Genomic DNA, 23334 nt, shown 5'->3' on the forward strand with positions numbered 1-23334 from the left:
GCTTCACAACATCATCAAGTTTGATTTTCACATTCCGAAGTAAAAACTTTTTTGCTGCCGTGTGTAGTCATATTGATTGCTATTTTCCTTGGATCAACCGCGACAACCACGCACAAAATAGTTTACCGCCATATGATACAAGTGCAGTTAAAGGGTAAAAATGGAGGTACGGTAAGTCAACTCTCTCTGTTAGAAAACGCAGGGCCTTTGATTAAGTAGATCCTGCACTCAGGGCTTGGTTGAATTATTCAAGCCTCGCCCAGGGTGCATTATGAAATTAACTGCTGGGAGCTTGTGACCTACTGTGAAGCCCCTCAGTGTAAATCTGCACAGAAATGCCCATCCTGCAGTTGACCCCACTGACACACCGTAAAGACCCCATAAACAGACTGCTGGCCATGCTCTTTTTAGCCCGGCTAGACCACCGGCAAAGTAGAAGGTCATGTTTTCTCAAGTTGTGTAAGTTCAGGTGAACCATTATGAATATGGAAAAGTAGCAAACACGCTGGGTCAGCAATTAGGAAAATTGCTAACTTGTTTTAGTGGTGTGTGTATCCTTCAGCATGTCTATGGGTACTATTTGCATTGGCTTGTACTGGAATGTTAACTACGCCTGATATCTGTGCATGTTCAACAGATATGTTGTCCACTGCTTAGCCCACTGTGCCACTGGCAGCATCCGCTTGGCACTAACCATCTCCGGTGTGTACGCCACCAAATGGATGTACAGGGAGAGGTATGACCTTGCTGGGGCAGCACTCCAGTTTCTGCTTGTGAGTGTGTGTGTGTGTGTGTTTGTGCGTAGGAGCTATTGTTTGCTTTGCCAGGGCAGTTGTTTAGTAGCGGGCATACAGAGCTGCGGCAGTGCGCTGTGACACTTTGATAAATCGCTGGTCACTGTGCTGTACTTCGGCAGGACAGCAACCCCTCAGAGCGGAGGAAGGAGACAGGGAGAGACCAAAGGAGAGCAAGAGAGTGAGGGCGAAGGGGGCAGACAGCCACAGAGTAGACTGACTGGCTGACTGAATGTATGGACACATGAGAAAATGGATTTGGACATGACGTGATGAAGAATAGAAGCAAAGGTGGGATGAGGGACAAACTAGGGGGAATAAAAAAATAGCAGCAGAAAGGCAAAGACTGGGAGGAATGAAAGTGCGCGGGAACGAACATGTCAGAATGTCAACAAGAGGAAGAGCAACGGCCGATGGGAGTAAATGAGTTGGAAAGAGGAGGAAGACTATATACAGGGATTTTTTACCTATTCTCTGCATCTGCATCGTTGCCCTTCTGTGCTGAGGTCACAGAGACCTAGTGTGACATTCACAGCAAGATAGCACTTAATCTGCACTGTTAGCAAATACTAGAGGTCTATTTGGAGGGATGCTTCAGCAATATGTGAGTATGTGTGTGTGTGTGTGTGTGAGAATTGTGTTTGTGTGAAGTGAGACAAGTGTGCACACATGTCTGCATATGGGGGTATCACTTGTCTGTACATATATGAGTGTAATCCCTATACTCTGGGTGAGTGTAGTGTCACATATCTGCATGTCACTCCTCGGCCTAGATGCACTGGCTACAGCGACTCTCAATAGGGGGAAATTTCATCTTCCCAACATCACATTCACATAAGGCCATAAAAAACACAAACAATACCTGCAATACAAAACTGCAAATCTCTTTTCTGAGCTCATATCTCTTTATCCCTTCCCGCCTCCGTCTAGTCTTCTCATTTACAATTGAAGTTTTCCTTTGGACAAAAGACAAAGACGCAGAGACCATCCTGTTTTGCAGAAAATAATAGAGGTGCCCTGCGTTTTAAGTTGTGCATGATGAATCCAACTGCAGACAATGAAGCTTTTGGTTGATGTTTGAGAAAAGTCCTTTGGAATTCCAATATTTCTAAGCATGGCACATTGTCGATAAATGTACGCAGCTAGGAAACACTAAAGAAAATATTGAAATGATAAATCAATTCAACAGACAATTACTGTGCAATTGTTCCAACTGTAGCCCTAATGTACAGTATATTTAAGGAAACTTTAGTCACACAACCATACGCTCGCCCATTAAATCGAGATAGGACCATAAACCACCTATTCCAAGTTTCCCCCATCACATAGCTAAAATACAGAGTTCAGCTCTTTCTTTATTCTCAGGAGAAACTATAAAACCTTCATACATGCAGTCTGTCGGGGGCTATATCTGTAAAAAATGAGCATCCCATTGGAGCAAACATGGAATAATTTCAAACCAAATAAGTGCATCCCTTGGGATTTATTGAGTAACAAAGCTATCCAATATCACATATAACCTACCCCATGAGAAAACTTCAAGCAACCAAATGTTTTGTGTGTGTGCATGTGCCATTAACTGCCTCCCTGGTGGGAAGATAAACCCTTCCGCCCCATATATCCTCTCAGCACCACTATTTGTCTCTTGACGTGTCAGCGCATATGCGCGCCTTGACCGCATCATATCTGAATTAACCTCTAGATGGCCGCCATTAGAATGGAAATGGGTGAGCTCAGCGAGCCCGCACGCATTCATATATTAGGCTAATGTCCGGGCCAGGATGACACTGTCTGCCATTACAGACAAGCCAAATGCAGTGGAAGGTACTTGAGATAACCCCACCCTGGTTGTTTCCACAGGGCTGAATGTTAAATGTTGTTTCCTTAAGAGGGCAGAAAAATGGAGTTTGCTTTTCAATAACATTGCAATCCTGCTGCATGAATCTGTGAAAAAAACAACTGTTAACTAACTGAACTGGATATCAGGGAACACATGCATGCTAACAACACTAGTGACATTCACATATCAGTCTCTGGAATTTCTTTCGAGGATTTGTTGATGACTATGGCAACACATAGTTAATCTACAAAGATTTGCAAACACACAAAAACGCAATGCCACAGCAACATAGCTGGAGAGTGAAATGTGTGCGGTTAGAAAATAATACACCCATGTGCAAAAATGTAGCCAAAATAAAGCATAAAGAAAGTGGCTGCATGCTAACACGTAGGAAAGGCGTGCATGCAGAAATGCACACTTGCATGAGTGCATGCACACGTTCCTGACTGTTATCTGGGCTGGCAAAAGAGGCACAATGGAGCATGTGTTCTCTCAGACAGAGAGGAGGAGAAGGGGAGAGTCAGGCAGTTCCCTCCAGCTGGGTCATATTTAACCAGCAGCATTAAAATGCCAGCCAAAAGGACCTGCAACCCAGCCACTCCCCCCCCACCCAAAAAAAAAAATCCACCCACACACTTTCACACAGTTTCAGCCCCATCGCTAAAACTACAGAAGCATTTTACCCAGTACAAACACTGATTCAACAGAGATTCTAAGGTTTGTGTATTCTTCATTGTGTTATTGCCCTTAATAGCTCCTCTTCTTATCAATACATTTACATAGCCCCATGGTAAGTTGGTGTTGCCATGAACAAAACAGCTCCTCAGCAACCCACGCATCAAGGCTTCAAGCTGATCAATAGAAAATAGCTCATTTACAGTGAAAGGTAGGTTACGGTTGATGTTCTTCCTTTTCAGAAAGACCCCTGTCTTTGTGGGGGAGTGATTCAGCACTGATACAAATGGCCCTCCCACACAACACACAGTGAGGCCGGGAGAAATGTGTCGGTGTGTGCCCTGTGTTTCTATGTTTGTGGGTGCGCACACATTTGTATTGGTGATAGAGCAATATCACTTGAGCTCAGCCCTGTTTCCTAGTACTCAGCCCTCCGTGTATTTCTCTCTGTGCCCTGGTGTCTCCTACCTTGGAAACACTCTTCCTACTTAACTATTATATAGCCTCATGCTCACAGAGTGCCTGCTGAATGAGTGGGGCCTTCCTCCCCCTGCACGGTGGTGGTAATTGCACATTCATCCCTTTGGTTTGGCATGTCATGTGTTTTGGTGGTTCTGCACATTTGTAAGTAGGTTCCCGGCCTCCCTTTCTATTCCATGAGTAAAAAAATAAATCAATAAAGAGAAAAGGAATGAAGTGCAATTCAAAGAGCCTCATTCACTGCTCCTGTCTCAGAAGCTGTATGTTGTTCCTATGACAACAAGACAACATGAGAACACATAAGCCAAATCACTTTCCCCAGTTATTTGTCATTGCTTTGAGTCTGTCTTAACACTTAATCGCATGTATACATACATCACGACACGGGCATGCACATATAGCACATCCAAATGCACGCACACACTCATACACACATTCGTAAATGCCTTAAATAATTTCAGTTTTCTTTTCCTGTCTCCCTAGTCCTTGTGGGAAAAAAGCACAGTTATGTGAGACACTAATGTGCGAAACAGTGAAAATCAATTATCACCTCATTTTCATTCTGCTCCCGTCTGACAGCTGGATTCTTTGAGTTATGTTAGACAGAACCTATGCTGAAGAGCCTATCACATCCTGCCGTGTATTTGCACTTATTCACACCAAAAATCTGTCAAAACTACACTTTCTGGACTCTAACCAATCAGTAGCATCAACAGGCGGTGGTGTAATGCAATTATGGATGTGTTAAATGTATGAGATGATCATCCTGGACATGTTGTTGATCTATGTGCGTGATAGTGAGTGGGCATTCATCGACATTTGATCTCTTCTTAGCAGTGTATATTAAACCCCGACAGGAAGCAGTGATCCAAAGGTCAGGTCATGACCGTCCCAGCAGGACTATTCCATCTATCATTGAGAGAGCAGATGATCAATCGGCCTCACTTCAACTTACTGAGGTATGCTTTAACCTTTCAACTCAGTTCCTAACTGCATCCCAGGAAGGCTCAAGTGTCAGCTGTAGACCAGAGCCCTTATTAATGGGCTCAAACGGATGAGAATATATTTTAAATGAAAGAAGTTGCGTCTGCACGCTGCATTTCAGCATAACTTTAGGAACTTTTCATTGGCAATGCATGTGTAAATTGAAGACAGTGTTTTTTTTTTAAGATATGAAGATGAGACAATAAACAGATTTTGGCAGTGTGTCAGATTGGCAACGGTGTCTGTGAGAATAGAATTAATACAGATGATAACAGCATTAAATCATATTTCCTAATGTATTTCAGGTACAAGGTTGCATCTAATTAGCATACAATTTCAGACAGATGTTCAATAAAGATGTGTCTCTTTGTTCCTGAATATTAATAATACAGTAGCTGGCTTTATACATTTAGCCCAAATATTAGATAAAAGATTGCCCAGATACAGATAACAGCTTTCTGACATTTTAGAATGTCTTGTTGGGTTTGCCATCTTCCAACATGACTTTCTATGACAGTGTATTACTTTACTGCTTGACAGATAATTCTGTCTGTTCCATTTCTGTGGTAAAGACATCAGGAGATGCTTTCCACTCATTTCCACTCATTACAAATTTATTTCCTCTGTGGGAGCAAGACATGTAACATGAGTCAGCTGACAACTGCTGTGACATTGGGTTAAACTGGTTTGGACATCGGACACTCTGGGGATGATTAACTCCAGCAGACACTCTTTAGACTGACATTAAACAGATGCTTGCTAGACTGGCAACATTTTAGCTACAAACAACCTATGGTACAACATTCTCTAAAAGTAATACTCAGACATTTTGGGAAATAAGCTCATTGGCTCTCTTGTTGTAGTTAGTTGAAAAGATCAATATTCTTGCTGTTGCCATGAGGTAGAATTCAGGAAGTTACTGCTCCTGTAGTAAATTCACCATAAAACCACAACCTTTATACACTGCATGTTTTTGTACAGATTAATGAGATAATAATGTGTTAATTACTAACATTTAGAGGTGCTTATAGGCTGATTTTGTTACCTTCAGACAGTGCAGGGCTAGCTGTTTCCCCCTATTTCCAGTCTCAGTGCTAAGCTATGCTAACAGGTTTCTAGCAGTAGCGTTATATTTACAGCACAGATATGAGAGTGGTATGAGTCCTTTGAACTAACTTTTGGCAAGAAAGCAAATAAGTGAATTTCCCAGAATGTCACATAATTGCTTTCAAGAAACAGAAACATAATAGCCACTTATCGCTCCAATAAAAGAGAACAAAAGCTTTTGTGAATATGTAAACGTCTAGAACACCACTTTTCAAAATTGTATTTAGAAATTATTATTATTTTATTGTAATTTTATTGCCATTATTGTAATTTATTCCAGACCAGTAGTGCCCTTCATGCCGAGGCTACAAAGTAATAACAAATGCTTGTGAATGCACAGATAGGCACAACTGAACACAGTCCCTTAGTACCATTATCCCACAACACTTTTTATAAGTTTGATCCCTTACCTAAACCTTAAACTTCCATCAGTCCTGTCTACAATACACAAGTGCCACACCATGTTAATCCTAAAAAAAATATAAGTGAAAGTAAATATGCTTTAGATACTAAACTACAACCATACAAGTTTAGGAATACAAGACAAACACACACTCACTGAATCTCCCCACTTGATGACTCTGCCTCTTTTCCAGAAAAAGACCAGTGACAGATTTCCTATACGTTGAATAGGGGAGAAGCGGTACAGGAAAGGGAAAAAAAGACAAGGACAATGGCAAGATACCTCCTGCCCAGGATCTAATCTTCAATCTCTGGGATCACTGATATCCGATAAGAACAGTGTAAATCAGGAAGCTAAAGAAACCCCTGCCAGAGCTTTGTGTCTATACAAGGCAGGGAATCTACATCTGTCTTTCACTTTGTGGGGATTTACAGTCGTCATGTCTGACAATAACAAGAAGATGAGGCCCTGAACCAAGAATGAGTTTTGTTTGGTATAGCTTTGCTCCCATACATGGCTTTGGATTTTTCATTTATTTATATAGTTTCAACTGTAGTCATCCAGGGAAGATTGACTGAGCATGTAGTATGTTCGTTTCTACAGTAGTTGCACATATTCACATCTGGGAGCTGCCCAGTGCGACTGAGCTGTTCTGCTGTCTTCTGCTGGGATATGTGGGTATAGGAAACTAGCAAAATGAAACCCACTTTCTTCTTAAGAATCATTATTGCCTTGTCCTTGAGCAAGGCACTTTGCCATAATTCCATCCACCATCCAGTGTCTTTATTGGAGGTGAGCTTCTGAAGTGCTAACAGCAGAGCCCACAGTAATGTGTTGTGAATGTGACACACACACACTGCCAGAATGGAGCATCAGTGCTATATTTATATTCCCTGGATAAGTAAAGCAGCCAAAATACACATTTATTAATTTACCACCTAAGAGTCACATTTGAAGGAAAGTATTTCTCATTTGTTTTTCCACCAGGTTTTTCTCCAATTGTGTCAGATTTGAACTTTTGTAAATAGCTCGGTCTGTATGTGCATGCGTTATATTTAATGAAAGCAAACTATTTTACTATGGAAATTGGTATCAAACTCAAATACCACCGTTGATGGTTTAATAGATGAAATAGCAGAGGAAGAAAATGAATTGTACTGAAAATGAAATGGATGTTCCTCATCATCTCATTGACTGCCACTTTAATCAAGACATTCTGCAGAAGTGCATCTGGGTATAAATTCATAAGGTCTGATGGTCCAGTGTGTGAGTGTGTGTGTGTGTGTGTGTGTGTGTGTGTGTGTGTGTGTGTGTGTGTGTGTGTGTGTGTCCGTGTACACTGGCAAACGGCTGCATGAACGCATATTTGTTTTTGGGGTGGGGAGGTGTGCGAGTGTGCATGAATTAGTGAGTGAGCATGTGTGAGTCACTGTGTGGCTGTGCTCAGTGTGACGAAGCACAGTGACAGAGCTCTGGCCATCTGGAGACAGATGACAGTGTGAATCACCAGAGAGGAGGATGGAGGATAAAAAGGTGGGAAGGGGAGGGGGGAGGCGGTGGCTGTATGGATGGAAGGAGGATAGAAGGAGAAGGTACAAGGGGAAGACAGAGAGAGGAGCATGGTGGACACATCGGCAGGTGGGTGAGGGAATAAAAGTGCTCGTGAGGACGAAGCATTTGCATCATCTAAATGCTGAGTATGTGCTCATGTGGACCCATGTCTACACACACACACAGTCATGTTTCCGTCACTTTAGGGGACATTATATTGACTTACATTCATTCCCTGGAGACTTACCATAGTCTGAAAGAGCCTTATCCTAACCTTAAACCAAGCAGTCAGCCTAAAATTTAATGATTTACGTTATGGGAACATGCATTTTGTCTATAAGGAAGGCGAGTCCTCACAATGTCTCCACACTATTAGTAATACCTGCCCACACGCACACAAACATACACATCCTATCTCTCAGTGGCCCTTTTTTGAGCTAGCTAATGACCTGCTTGTCAACACTTCAGTCTAATCACCCTAGTGAATGGGGGTGGCAACTCACAGACTCGACCAAACACACACACGCACACGTGCCCACAAGCTTACTTACACGCTGTTAGTTGTTGAAATAGCAGCCTGCTTGATGCCTGATAAGAAAATGAGCCCTCCAAATAGATAATTTACTAAAGAGAGGAAAATCACCCGGCACTCAAAAGGCACAGAAACATAGGGCCCAGATTATCTCTCAGCTGGTGTAAGCTTATCACCCTTTTATACTCCAACAGTCGTCTACCCTCTCTGCCTCTTATTTCCCATCGCAGTAGATTCTGTCCTGCTGTTTTCTTCCCTCCCTCTGCCACCACTTCATGATCTCCATCTTTATCTTGACCAGAACTCTCTTCCCCACTCCACTGCTCCTTATTCTTCACTCAAGTAGGAAAGGCAACAACACGGCAATGGGAGTCTGCTTTGCATTCCAGACGTTTCTCTGTTTTGAGTAAATAGATAATGTCATCTGTTTCTCAGCTCCCATTCCATCCTTTATTGCTCAACGGTGAATGTAGAGAGCAGATGGGAGATAGGAAGCAACAGAGCGTGGAGGTATTGGAGGATTAGAGATTGAGAGTAGCAGGCAGACAGGTGGAGAGGTAAGAAACAAAAGGGAAGTGAGATCCCCATGTATTTGTCATGAAAACGCATATGTGAAACATAAGACATGTGGGACTGGGGCTAAGTTTATAGGACTTACAGGAAGTCAATAGAGCTTTTTTGTCCATGGTATCACAAGACAACTGAACTAACTCTAGTTAAGCCTCCACATATCTTAACTAACATTTATGAAATAAATTCAGTTGTGGGATCCACAAGGATCTTTGAGTGACAATCCTAAGCAGTTCCCAGCAAAAACAAGGAATGTCACTATAATAAACTGCATACTAGGGCTACAACTGACAGTTAGTTTTATTATCAACCAATATGCTCATTATTTTCTTAATTAATCATTTGGCCAATAAAATGACAAACTAGTTTAAAATGTCCATCACAGTTTCCTAAAGTGCAAGTTGACATCTTCAAATTGCAGGCAAACGTTATTGAACCTAATATCACATGAAACTAAGAGAAACAAATCCTCACATTTGATAGGCTTGTCATATTTTGTATTGGCATTTTTGCCTTAAAAAAGGATTTTTTCTGTCAGTAGACTAATCAGTTTAGCTGTACATATTACAGGTGCATCTCATGAAATTAGGATATTGTGAAAAAGTTTATTTATTTCTATAATTTTATTCAAAAAGTGAAACTTTCACATATTCTAGATTCATTACACATAAAGTGAAATATTCCAAAAATATCTCAAAATATTACAATATTAGAATCAAGACTGTATAATACAGAAATGTCAACCTTCTGAAAAACAGTTCTGAAAAAGGTTAATTTATGCACTCAGCACTTGGTCGGGGCTCCTTTGGCACAAATTACTGAATCAGTGCGGCATTCTAACGATATTCTAATTTTATGAGATGCACCTGTATGTAATTGAGACAATGTAGGCCTAACAGTTTGACTTTTATTTGTATTGAAGAATGCCTGAAAGATAGAGCAGATACTAAATCAGTATATAACCAACACCTTGCAATATCATCTGGTCAAATAGGGGTCTGAAGTCTGTGTCTAATTGAGGGTTCAAAGCCTTGAAAACATTGGAGAAATCCCAACTTATAGAGCCAGCTAGCCCTCCACAGAGGAGCAGCTGTTGCTGAGGCTGTTGGCTGGGTGAGCTGTCCATGGTGCTGAAGAGAACCAGCTGAGCAGCAAGTTCAGCTGCCCTTAGCTGTCCAGGGTGCTGAAAATGTCACCATACAGTGTACATGGGTCAAATACACACTCACTGAATCTCCCCACAGTGAATACATCACATAATGCCTTACTAAATCATCAACAGCAGTGTTCCCAAATAAGTGTTCCCAACCGAAATTGCATCAATTAGAGGTCCGCGGCCTTTTTGTGTGAAGCCTTGAAGGCTTTTAAAATGAAAATGTTACCGTTTGAGTTTGTCACTTTTTGATTTGTGGAACTTCAAAAAATACCAAAGTTTTTTTTCTCCCAGCGTTATTGCTTGGAAATACACACGCACACACACGCGCGCACTTTCGCTTTCACTTCATGAGCCTCGTGGCTGTGCAAATACAAGCAAATGTCATGAAGTAGAAAAGATAAAACGGGAAAGGGCATCAAGCCCTCCAGTCCTCATAACATTACTGCAAGTTGCATCATGAGCACAACGCGTGCCTTTATAGAAAGGAGAGCGCGGTTGAGAGGAGAGAAGACGACAAAGCGTGATCTTGCGTGTAAATGGACATGCTGAGCGACTGTCTCATGCGCCGCTGACGGATGATCTAACACCGGTCGAGTTGGAGTGGAGAGCCGAAACACGCACCAGATATACAAGACACGTCATCCTCAATCTGCCTCCTCCACAGTTCCTTCTCTTTCCTCCGCTTCCCGGCCTTTGCATTCTCTCTCTGTACGTTTAAATGAAAGAGGTTGATTACAGTTTATTGAGCAACGAGTCCGCTGGGGCCGCTGGTTTTTGATCTCAGGGAGACAGCGCACAGCTCTCTCTATCACACGCCTCTGTCATTCTTTCTCTGCGTGGCCCTTGGGAACGATAATAGGGTTGAAAGGGAGGCTGTAAACGGTTTAAAGTGAGACTAGTGGTTAAATGAGGCCAGTATTATAGCACTATCATACACCTACATATCTATAATGCTTATTAAGCATTTCCTGGAAATGAGCCTTTTCATTTGGCCAACATGCAATATCACGCCTGAATCAGCCACTGTTGACCATTAATTGGCAAGTCTTGCCTTGGTTTGATAAAGTATGTGGGCAGAGATATGGCATGAACCCCAGGTCTACTCTCCCCTCTCCGCTCCGCCTCTCAGCATAGTGTGAGGCTCTGGTGCCGCTCAATGGGAGGATGGGGCAATTGCTGGTGGCTGCAGCGCCGAGGGACGCGCCAGACCACCTCGACGCCGGGGTGTGATATACAAACATATTTATTGTCACCGTTTAAAATAAACGTTGTAACGGGGGGGGGGGCTAGATAGATAGTCTACCATTCCCTGCTCTTCGTCAATGTGTGCAATAAGTTAGAGTCTCTTTATTGGCTCCAAAAGTAGACTCAAACGGTAAGAGAGTGGGCAATAAAAAGCTCCCTGGACGCAAATAAAACAAGAAGCCTCCAACGAATATAGCCACAATGAGATTTACTCCACAGGAAAGTCAAGAGAGATTTGTCAGTATCATTTGGGACTGAGCTGTGAAAAACCGACATCTCGCCGAAACCATATGCGTGGTTGATGACACATGTTTGATCAAAAGTGCGTGACGAGCTGGGGTTGTGTGGTGGGAAAACAGGAGCGGTGACGTTCCTGTAAAAATAGTGATGCTCCAGCTCGAACCACACTTCTACAGTATGGGATGACACGGCCCTGCTGTGCTTTGGTGATGCTGAAAATGTGCCGCTTTCTACTCACTCGTGGATTATATGCTGTCCAACCAAAGGCATGAGTGGGCGAACACAGAGCCATGACTCACTGTCAAATTCATATTGTGGTCGTGGCAGTATTCTTGGCTTTTGCTAAAAATAGTGTCCATTCTGTGGTGCGGAGCCAAGACAGTGATAAAACGGTTGGCGTTCTTTGCCAAAGGACCTGCTCGGGATGGCAAAACCCATTGCGGCTCTTTCCCTTAAAACCTGGGCTCTAAATGATGCCACAAGCGTCCACTGCTAAGGAAAGACAAAAAAAAAAGCAGGGGGCCAGTAACTGAGTCTCTCCTTTCAGAAACACGTTAGGTTGCGAAGACGTTACTAAAGTAAATTATTAGTAATGATAATCTGTTGAATGCCCAGCACCGTTTACGAGATTTCCATTTGCAATTAATCAAGGAAAGAAAGCCCAGCCAGTTAATTCGGCCTACCCCCCTCCCACCACCACCACCACACACACGCATGCACGCGCGCGGCCAACACACACAAAGAGAGAGAAAGAGAGAGGAAGAGAAAGAAAGAATAGGAGAGAGAGAAACGGTACAAAAAAATGTTGTTCAATGTTGTTGGTGTTTACTTGAGCGACTGGATAATCTTATGGGGTCTGAGCTGGGAAACTGAATCAGAAAGAACACCCCCATCTATACACACACACACACACAGCCTTTGGACTCTGAACTGAAGAGCATCATAGCCTGCTTGACTACCTCAACTGGTTTCCTCATGCCTGACGTTTCTCTTTACCTGAAAAAACTCCATCCACACAATCTGCTTATTTAAATACTCCTACAGCTCAATTAATTCACCCAACCCCTCAAAACAAAACAAAACAAAACAAAAAAGCACCCAACACAGTCCTTTAATGAAATAAAGTGAACTGAATCAGAATGAACAGAGTCAGGGGTAGACACAAGCTCAGTTGCAATTGCTGAGGATCCGCTGTCACCAAAATAGCCACTCAACCAGCCACCTCTCCTCTATTAATAACTTTGGGTGCTAGAACAGCGACATCACAGCAAGGTTGATCTTAAATGCGCCTTTAGGAAGATGCGTGTGTGTGTTGCTGATGCTGATTTGCATTCAGTCTGGGATCGGGGAGGCTGGGCGGTGGAGTGGGGTAAGCCTGCTGCATTTTGCATGTATTCAGCTGTCGAGATGGGGACTTACCCTTTACTGAGGCGGCCAGTAGCCCCATGTATAAGAACAGCACCCGGCTCCAATGGTGCGCCTGCACTCCCGCCTTCATTAGAGCAAAAATCCGTATTCCGTCCCCCTTTCTGCATGCGCATTCCGGTCTCCTCGCAAGTCCCGTTGCTCCGTTCCGGTTTGAATTGGCGGTCATGGCAGGGCTTTTTTCCCCTCTGGTCTTGCAGGCACGATAGTTCTCAGATGGTCAAAAAAGGGAGATTCACTTGGTGTCGGCGCTGAGAAAAATCCCAATGCATGGAGGAGCCTCGGATCTCGCAGCTGGACTGAACCATGTCATTCGGGCACCGAGGGGTTCAGAGTCTCTGTCTGAGAAGATAGATTTCACACCTAAAGCAGAAGAAAAGGAGGGAAGGCAAACCAAAGGGGAGACGTGATTCAAGTGGTCACTGATCTACCCCGCACGCGTACGAAATCACGAAAATCCCTCGTCCGCTCCACACATGTAATTGATATTACCAGACACACATCAAAAAAGCAGGAGATCCCTCCTTCAGTGTGTCCCGCAGCACTTATTTGTCATTCTCTTTCATTTATCTCCATTTAAGGATAACATTTGCGGTGCCGATAATCCACGTTTAAACTCGTTGGACCGAGATTCGGCTGAACGAACGACGAATGATGGAGAGCCACAAAGGTGATCTGGATCCAAGAAAACCGCCTCGTTTTAGAAGTTGTCAGCCAACGCTTGAGTGCAGTCAGTGATCTTACTGTATAGAGAGAAATATGCAAGACGTGTGTATTCCCAGTATCACAGCACTTGCCCACAGCGTCGTCTCGGGTCTGTGCGACGCCAAGAATCAGACTGCAGACCTGCTCCTTTCTGCGCGTCTCTCTCTCTCTCTCTCTCTCTCTCTCTCTCTCCCCCTCTTCCTCTCACCCTCCCTCTATCTCTCACTCGCAGTACCCTCTCCAGTGATATCACATGCCTACATTTTCAAAAGCGGTTTAACTTACTCCATTCACAAGTGATTAAGGTAAACTCATTAGGTAGGCTAAATTAGTAAAGTAAATAATCCTCTATACTAATAATAGTATTATTGGATTGATAATAATAATAATAATAATAATAATAATAATAATAATATATGAAGGATCAAATCCATCTTGTTCCAATTTGTTAAGATTTAGGGGTCCACAACGAGGCCATTGTCTCCATCCATTAAGACCAATCATCGGGTTGGCCGGTAGTTTAACATAGATGTCCACTTCCTGCTCACTAAACGTGAAATTGATGCTTAACAGGCTGGAACCCTCGCCAGTAAATTTGAATGTCATTTCCACTGTTGCATATGACCGGTATAATTAGTTTTCCGCAATGCGCCGTGCGTTGAAACAGTCGGGCTGATGGAATGCGCGTTGGCCTTCAACCCCACACATATATGATAGAGATCATAAATAGTCTTCCCGCAACATTAAATTAAACTTTGCCAACACTGGGCTGCTCCTACCCCTCCTGATCAGATTGTTCTGTGACTTGGCCTACCGTTGCACCTTTTCTCAGGAAATAGATTCCACTGTCCTCTGGTGAATGCCTTTATAACACATGGTAAATTCAAATTAACGTTACAATTTACAGTGGTAAATTCTAAAGTACAGTAAGTTTTGAGTTTGTGTGCATACAGTAGTCTATATGAAGACTACTGTCCAGCACGTTTGCATGTAATAGGCTAAACATGCAGGACTACACAGACAGATATAATGAGAGATAAATAAATTATAAATTATATAGCCTATATTGTGTTATGTGTAACAACTCGTCCAACTTTTTCTTGCTATTAAACCATCACGTGAAATAGGTTGAGGTATTAAAAATGTTTGAGACACTCGTTGAATCATCACTCTCTAATTTAAACAGGTTGCTATGGCAGCCTGCCAGGGACGCGCCGGGTATTGCATTCTTTCAAAGGATATGGTTCAAAATAAACTAACGTTGTAACGAGTCTGGCGACTTGCGTGTGAGCAACAGAGAGAAAATGATGCTACCAGGAGATCCCTGGATTCATCTGTTAACTCAAAAACAGTTCGCGTGTGCGTTTGCGCCTTTTCCGCGCTCCACCTGGATTCATCCACAGGTGCCGAATGACAATTTTGATCGTGTTTGCAAAAACATCTGGAGAAGGGCAAAGGAGGCCAAGGAGAAGCTTGGCAGAAGTCGAAGTTTACCTGAGAGGCAGCAGAATAGAGACTGCACGGCTCCAGACAACAAGCCAATTAACCGGTAAGGCTGAGTTGGGTATACATAAAGTCTATTATAATGCACACACACACACACACACACACACACACACACACACACACACACACACACACACACACACACACACACACAGAGCAAATGATGTCATGTGTCAATGAATGTGTCCCAAAATGGGTCTACAAAAGTAACTTCATAGTCAACCTTGCGTTATTGTAGGTTTTTTATAGGCTACATTATTCCTGGAATACAGTATGTCTGTTTAGATTAGGACAAATTGAAAGATTCCAATGATTGCGGATGCCTCTTAATTAAGAGATATTAAGTAGTAAAACATAGATTTATTAATGTTTAAAAAGTATTTACTAATGCTTTATGGTTCAGGAAGCCATTAATAGGAAGAAGTTGTGGGTATCCATTTGGCTGGAGTTTACCCTCTGTATTTTGCAGGAATGCAGTTGTAAATGTTAGTTTTTTCACTTTCAAATAATTGATCATGTCTGCATGTATAGTAGGCTAAGTATTAACTTCAGTAAGTGACATTATGTATAGCACCTTTCAAGGGCACAGAAGTGTTTCACAAAAGAAGCAAGGCAACCAACAGATGTACAGAATAAAACCCCCCAGAAATAAACAGAAACGTCTAACGATAAACAGGTGGGTTAGAGTGAGCTGCTTTTTAAAGGTGTCCACAGTGTCAACAGATCTTAAGTCTAAAGGGAGTGAGTTCCTACAGTTTAGGAGCCACAACCTCAAAAACACAATCAAACACATCCAGAAGTTTTTGACCTGTAGCTTCTATACAAGCTGTTTTGTTTTTAGCCACACCTACAGTGTCATTTTAAGATTCGTGACATTTGCCTAACTTGGATAGGCCTATGTAAAATGGATGGATGAAGTGATGGACAGATGGATGAGAACTTAAAGCCTATTTATAACCCAGGTATCAACATTGCAGTGATCAGGTGGTGCTGCTGTACGATCACACACACACACCCACTCTATAATGTTAATGTACACCATCTGCTCACCGGCCGCCCGGAGCTTCCATGACATCTCCGTTATCATAAGCGTCCCGGGTCTCACCGGACCGTCTGTTCCGCATCGCGGCTCGACAGTCGACAGGCTGGTGACTAAAGAGTAGCCTCATTAAAAAGTCATGTCTTGAAGTGGGTGCTGCACCACACATAGGGGATGGATCCACGGACCCAATGATTCACTCTTTGAGGCAAAATGTTGGGTTCAACTGAAAGTCCAGTCAAATGTGCTAATGAAATGATGGTGACTCACAGTATGCAGAATGAACTGGTTAACCTATAGGTATATGTTGTCCAAAGGCAGCTAGTTAGGTTAGAATATTATGCACTACCAACAAATGATTAAGTTTTAGCAAGAACTGTACAATTGCATCTTAAAATAGCATGCAAAAAAGCAGAAAATCATTTCGAGTGCCTCTAATTAAACCTGTTTCAAGTATGTTCATGATACAAGTGAGCTTTAATTTATGCTACATGGCCACTGCAGAGATCAGATTCTAAAATAAATGTCACTTGCTTCTAAAATATCTAAAACTGTACTGGAGATGTGACACAGCTATCAGACATTTTCTTTATGAAATAAACCTTGCATACAAGACTGCATGAGGACGTTAACCTTGAAGTCGTAGCAATTTTGATGGTCTGTTACGAATAAAAGGTGTGTTAACCTTGCCGCACTCCCACACATGCCTATGTCTCTCTTCCTGTGTAGGGATGGTCAGTGGCAGAAAGATGACGATTCGGGCCCGAGCACACAGTATGAGGAGGCCAAGCAGCAATACCACCCTAACTTCACCCTTCCTTGCCCTTATCTCTCGGGCCGCAGACATCCCCATGTTGCCAGGCCTGCACGGGTACCGAGCCCTGCGATGGAAGGAAAGATGAAAGAAAATGAGGAGGAGGCAAAGAGGAAAAGAAATTTGGTCAGCATGATGACTTTGGAGTCTAAAGTTGTTTTCTGTGTAGGTTTACTGTAGTCTAGCTAGCCATTGCTCTTAAATCCAAAATGACCTGCAAATTAACTGATAGCAACATTTTCTGTTGTTAACTGCCTCAGGAGAAAGATGAAGGAGATAAACAACAGAGTGTTGAACCCGAACGCATCTGCTCTGCCACTGAAGACAACACCCCACATCTGCAGGATGAGGAAGATCCTCCTCTTCCTTCTGAGCTACCTAGGGAAACATGTGAAAGTGAGGATGAGCAGAATATAAGAAGCAGTCCTGACAGAAATTCTAGTGATGATGATGATGTTGTAACTCTGCCTGGTGTGCGAAGTTGCGCCACTGATAGCAGCGATGATGACTCAGCGAATGACAACGACTGCAAGGAAGAGGAAAATGAAATTCCACACTCATCTGATGAATTAAGCTCTAACTGCAAGCAGGATTCCCCATCTTCCAGCACAGAGAAGGACTTTCCTCCACTATGTACCATAAAAGCTGGCATTCTACCATGTTCCATGGAGCCTCCAGCCTCGGGGAAGATGCATGGCCAGTGGGATCTTCCCCTTTCATTACGCCCACATGACATCCCCATTGCCACTTTGGCAGGTGGCGTGACCGCCCCTGCGCAGGCTCCTGTCCAAGGCAAAGCAGAAGCACCTCAGGCAAACTCGAAAACCAACTCACCACTAACAGACTCAGAGCAACAGGAGGCTTATGACCTACTGGCTGACTTCCCTGCTCTCCAGCCCCCAAAGAAACCTTTAGCATTGGGTGTGTTGCGTGATTGTAATCCCAAGACCAAAAAAACAGAGGGGAAAAGAGGGATTATCCAGTCACCAAACCACCGCAAAAAGAGTGGGACTTCCCATCAGAGGAGGATGGAAAATGTGTCCCTCACGGTCTCCTCCATCTGCGCAGGAGATCAGAAATCTGTGCTGGACCTTCAAACATTTGGCCCGACCATCCAAGGCAACTCTCCCACCATCAGCTGTGAGGAACTGAAGGCCAAAGAACAGCCGCCTCCTGGAGGTAATAAATCTGCCGTGTGTCTTTGCCTGTGCTGTTTGTATGCCTCTCCTTCTTTGATATAAATAATCTGGTTATCATTAATATGATTTCATGTCATTTTTAATACCCTCTGGAGCAACAAATGCACAAACTCACACAAGCATCCCTCTGAGAATCTAATATTGATATTAAAAACACCGTCATACTCGGCTAATTAAAGCCAGGAGTGAGGCGGCAGCAAATGTCCCAGGCATAAAATCTGTCGCTCGGAAGTTGCTCAGTGTAAATGTTGTCAGTGTCACAAAGTTTTACCCTTTTACACAAAAAACCTTTAGTGAACCCCTTTTGTTTCTGCCACTTAGCAGACGGCTTAGCTCCACTTCTTTGTTTACTTTTCTAAACTTGAGACCGACTTCTAGATCCAAAGTTGTGTGGGTAGAAAAACAGCCAAATCGGAACTTACCAATCAGGGGGCAGTGCTCCGTGCCACTTGTAATCCCCAACAAGAGCACCCGCCCACCCAAATACAAACACACACATTGCGTCTCTCTGTGTAGGTGTGAACACACTGTGACTCTGCATTGGCGTGGCAGAGAAGTACTTCCTCAGTCGGATGACTCAGTGGGAAAATGTTTATTGTGCTGTGGCAAAGTGAATTACATGGTGAGCCTTCCATACTGGCTGTTGGTGCAGAACAGTGGACACAGATATGAATTAAGTCAACAACAACTGAAGTATACTCTTAACTTTGGAAGGGAGTATGGCCTGTACAGTGTATACAGTACCTCCTACACACCTTGCAGTGGGGTCATACCTTTGCTATATGATTCAGTTATATGTAGTTCTGTTTGTATTCCTCTGGTGCACCACTGTAGCTGAAGGCAGCTCTGCTCTGCTCAATAAATGCATATGTGATACATACTGCTGACACTCCTCCAGCAGTTTGCAGTCAGTGCTGATATGATAGAATTTACCCTCTGATAGCATAGCTCTGTTGATTCAATAGCACTTTGTGGATTACCTTGGGGGGGGGGGGGTCTGCAAAAAAAATTCCTTTACAGCAAAAAATAACACAGTTCTATAAAGCCTCCCCTCTACAACACACTTAACACACAGGCCAGACAAGACGTTGTGCATGTGAAATGGGTAGTTCTAATCCTTGCCCCCTTGCTGTGCATTTTGCAGTTGCAGGTACAGATGGCGTGGATGTTAATGCCAGGTCCTGGGCTAGCGCTGCCAAGGCAGGCATGAAGCAAGCAGCTGCCCCTCAGGAGAAAGCCAGACCTTGTACCTTTCAGCAGATAGTTACCATTAACAAAGCCAAAGGTAAGTTTATACCTTGGCATCTTTATCTAATGTGCGGTGTGTGTGTGTGTGTGTGTGTGTGTGTGTGTGTGTGTGTGTGTGTTGAGAGTTGTGTGTGCATGGGGATAGGTATTATGGTTCATCGTGGGCCACATAAAGAATTCATCATGATCATCACTTGATGAGGACATTTATTTTGCAACACTAACTAAGCTGGTGGCTACAGCATGCCATCCTCCCCTTTATGCCCCGCGCTCCAAAGGCTCTGTGTGTAGTATTTTTAAACATCGATATATCATTGTCAAATTAATTGTGATATTTTGTATATTTACGGGATGCAAATGAGGCTGCGTTTGAAATGATTGTGGTCTCTATCTCACACTGGTGGTATTGTTACTGTGACATTAATTAATCGGTGCCTTTTATCAAATTCAACACTGAACACTGACAGATCTCTGGCACAGTTTGACGAGGTCTGATAATGATATAAATAATAAAGTGACATTTAAACAACACAGGCAGGTAATCTAGTCCGTTTTAAAGCAGAGGTCTAACAGAAATGTGTAGAAGTTGTTATACTGTATATTATCACGTGATGTCTTCCATAAATCCTCCTGCTCTCCATCTCAAATGAGATGTTGCAAGTCAAACATGGCTTTACTGAGCAGTTCCAATATTATGTGTGAGTGGAAAATGTTCAGACTTTGCTTTCAAACTTCGTCAGTCATCAAATTTGGCTTGACATCACAGAGATTGTAAATTAGTTTAGATGTGTACGTGTACAGTCAGGAGGTGAAACTGTGTTTTCAAATGAGCAAATCTGAGTATACCATCTCCTACATTTATTGATCCAGTCAGTCGGCTTGTAAATCCCAAGGGTTAAAGTTAAAATCTGACAACTACTGATCCTCAATGGCCAACTATTTTCTTTTAAAATAAAGACCCATCAGGTTTTTAACTAATATAACTAGTGTAAAGGTGTGTATTAAGGCAGGTACAAAAATAATTGCTTCCATATTTGTTTCTCACAGCTTTACTTCTTCTATACTTTCACAGCCGGCAATTCTGCTGCTCAGAACATTGCCAAAAAAGTGACTCATTCCCACCAGGCAGCCAGTGTGATGGTGACTGCTATGTGCCATCACCCTCAACCCTGCAACCCAAACCTGCTTGTTAGACCTGGTTACCCTCCCACCTATCAGGTGAATATATTATTGAGATTTAAACTGATTATACAAATACCTGATGTGTTCAGTACCACGCTGCAATTTTGCATGATTTTTTAATGTTACATTGGATTGTTACACCTTATATATTCAATGCATATATTTAATTTGATCACGCCTACAACTGAGTAGTTAAAATAGCTAAATCTATCCAAGGTGTAATGGTTTGTGGATTATATGCATACGGCCCTCAGAGTTCAGTTCCTAACATAGGAAACGAGGGAGGTTGGGGGGGCGTGGGGCCCTGTGGAACTGTATTATTGCTTAGTTACACACCATTCACAACTGATCATAGGCTCACTTGAATATCTGTCAGACCCAGCTGTCAGTCCAACAAAGCTGCTGTCGCTACACAGCTCTCCCTTTCCATTTTTTTCTGTAACTGAACCATTGGAGCACCACAGGAAAAGACTTATCACACTTTTATTAATTTATCTATAGTAAAATGTTTTTGCTATATCAGCTGGCACATATGTACAGTACATTTGCAGTATATTGACCAAGTACATTTCTAGCTTTTTCCACGTCTTCGTTGCTTCCAAGGAGGCAATTACAACTGCTGTCTGTGCATATATTTTTTAGTTTGTCTGTGACCAATATATCTCATAAACAAGTGGTTGGAGTGGCATGAGATTCTGCCTGTTTATGCCCCCAACAATTGATTTAGGCGAGTGTGTCCTGTCCTCTATCATTAAGCCAGACTGTGTGTATGAAAGACCTGCAAATGTAATGGATGTCGGCCAGCCTTGAAAACGATTCTGTCAGTTACCCAGCGCGATGTTGACTGACAAAGTAACAACAACCTCTTATGACTGCAGTTTTTTTCTTTTTTCTTAAGTGAAGTAAATAATTCATCCGGAGCATTAATTTAGGTAAGTGCGAGCTGTGTATCGGTTTAAGATTCATTATTATCAAATATTAAATTAAAACAAAAAAGTCCATACACTACGTTTGTGCTTGGTACTGATTACTTAACAAACATGATAAGATAAGGGGTAATAAGTTCAACAAGGCAAAGTGGGACTTACAGACATGTTTTCAGGGTGCATATGTCAGGGAGCAACTGATACAATGAGCAGTCTATGCAGTGATATAACTGTATTTTTCTGATATGTACTCAATCATTCCCAAAGACTACTTCTTGACATTTAATATGTGGTGCTGGGAAATCACATTAAAACCTAGTCTTTTAAAACAGCCTGTGTAACCTTGTAGCAGCTAGGTGTAAACATGTAATTACAAAGTATGCAAAGTATACCGCCCGATCCATCTACTGTACATGACTAAGCACAGCTAAGCGGTGTATAAGCAATGCAAATTTGTGATAATGTATGCTATTACAATTAAGGTTTCATGTTTGCATCATTCAACAATGGTGAGTCTCAAGCAGCACAAAAGTGTATCTAGCTTGTTTCTGTGAGATATAAAATGGGTATGGGGCTCAATAATCTCTCGAAAAATCAGAACACATTGAAATGCCAAACATTAAAGGAATAGTCAGACATTTTGCGGAACACATTTATTTGTTTCCTTGCTGAGAGTTAGATGAGAAGATTGCTACAACTCTCGTGACTGTATGCTCGACATGTAGCTAGAGCCAGCAGGTTGTTAGCTTCATTTAGCATGTAGTGTGGAAACAGGGATAAACAGCTAACCTGCCTGTGTCATAAAGTAGGAAAATAAATTAAAGAGTTTTTCTATGGATTAAACAAACATGATGTAACGCGTTCGTTATTTAGCTCCTGGTAGGTAGATTTTTCTTACTATTCATCCAAAAACCTTGAAAAGACAACTGGTTGCTGAATGAATCAAAGTTTGCATTGGCAGTACGGAAGAAGACTTGGAGTATTTGAAATGTGTTTATTAGAGAGAGCTTTGGAAGTTTAACCCTGACAGTGTTTTCTGTAAAAATTCTCTCACTCAAAAAAACAATACATGAAAGGATAAAAAAAAAAACACAGCACGTCTTTCAATGTACTTTCCTGCTGTTAGTGCTTAAGCTTTATTTGGGTTTTTCTCTTGAGTGGGGAGTTAGCAGAATATTTTCTTCTCTCCATGTCAAAACAGAAAAACATATTTTTTTACATCTCCATCTTTTCCTCTTTCTCAATCTCTCCTCGCTCTGCCCTTTCCCTCTATGACCTATTTAAATTTGGGTAGCACTTTCTTTTACCATGTGCAGCGGTGACAGTGACAGCAAGGCTTACTGCACTCTGAGGTTTGCCCCTTTGGCCTCAGCACTTCCAATCCAGCAGGATAATTACTGAAGCTGCAATGCACATTCCCCCTGGGTGGAAGTGGCAATATGGGGGTCTCTGGGTGTCAGCTGAGAAATGAGATGCAAGGAGGCAAACCTGAAACAGAGTAAGAGAGGGAGATAGCGAGAGATTGTAAAGTGCATGATGGTGATGGAGAGACATTATAAAAGTTTTATTTTTGGCAGCAAAATAGCTGATGCAGATATGCAAGTAAATGTTTATAGAGAGTGTGAAAAAGTTATGAGAACTATCTCAGACACTGACACATTTTAAAATCTTTCTGTCTATCTTTCTCTCTCCCTCTCTCTCACACACACACAC

At 42.4% G+C, this 23334-nt stretch overlaps 2 protein-coding genes across 6 annotated transcripts in view; one reads left to right on the top strand and one right to left on the bottom strand.

Moving 5' to 3' along the window:
- The window catches only part of csmd2 (CUB and Sushi multiple domains 2), a 253342-nt gene extending 238283 nt beyond the window's left edge, over positions 1-15059 (bottom strand). The window contains exons 1-2 of the mRNA XM_046058106.1: positions 14522-15059; positions 12997-13365 (exon numbers count right to left, since the gene is read on the bottom strand). Of these exons, the coding sequence (XP_045914062.1) occupies positions 12997-13171 (175 nt within the window). The 5' untranslated portion in view covers positions 13172-13365; positions 14522-15059. The remainder of the gene's footprint in view (positions 1-12996; positions 13366-14521) is intronic.
- The window catches only part of LOC123976186, a 25736-nt gene continuing 17322 nt past the window's right edge, over positions 14921-23334 (top strand). The window contains exons 1-5 of one of the 5 annotated variants that reach the window (XM_046058111.1): positions 14921-15256; positions 16982-17231; positions 17327-18245; positions 19410-19550; positions 20561-20731. In XM_046058111.1, the coding sequence (XP_045914067.1) occupies positions 15012-15256; positions 16982-17231; positions 17327-18245; positions 19410-19550; positions 20561-20706 (1701 nt within the window). In that variant the 5' untranslated portion in view covers positions 14921-15011 and the 3' untranslated portion in view covers positions 20707-20731. The remainder of the gene's footprint in view (positions 15257-16981; positions 17232-17326; positions 18246-19409; positions 19551-20560; positions 20732-23334) is intronic. The other 4 variants (XM_046058110.1, XM_046058107.1, XM_046058109.1 and 1 more) reach the window with 4 other exon arrangements.

The sequence above is a fragment of the Micropterus dolomieu genome, linkage group LG09 (assembly GCF_021292245.1).
Source record: "Micropterus dolomieu isolate WLL.071019.BEF.003 ecotype Adirondacks linkage group LG09, ASM2129224v1, whole genome shotgun sequence".
Classification (NCBI taxonomy): domain Eukaryota; kingdom Metazoa; phylum Chordata; class Actinopteri; order Centrarchiformes; family Centrarchidae; genus Micropterus; species Micropterus dolomieu.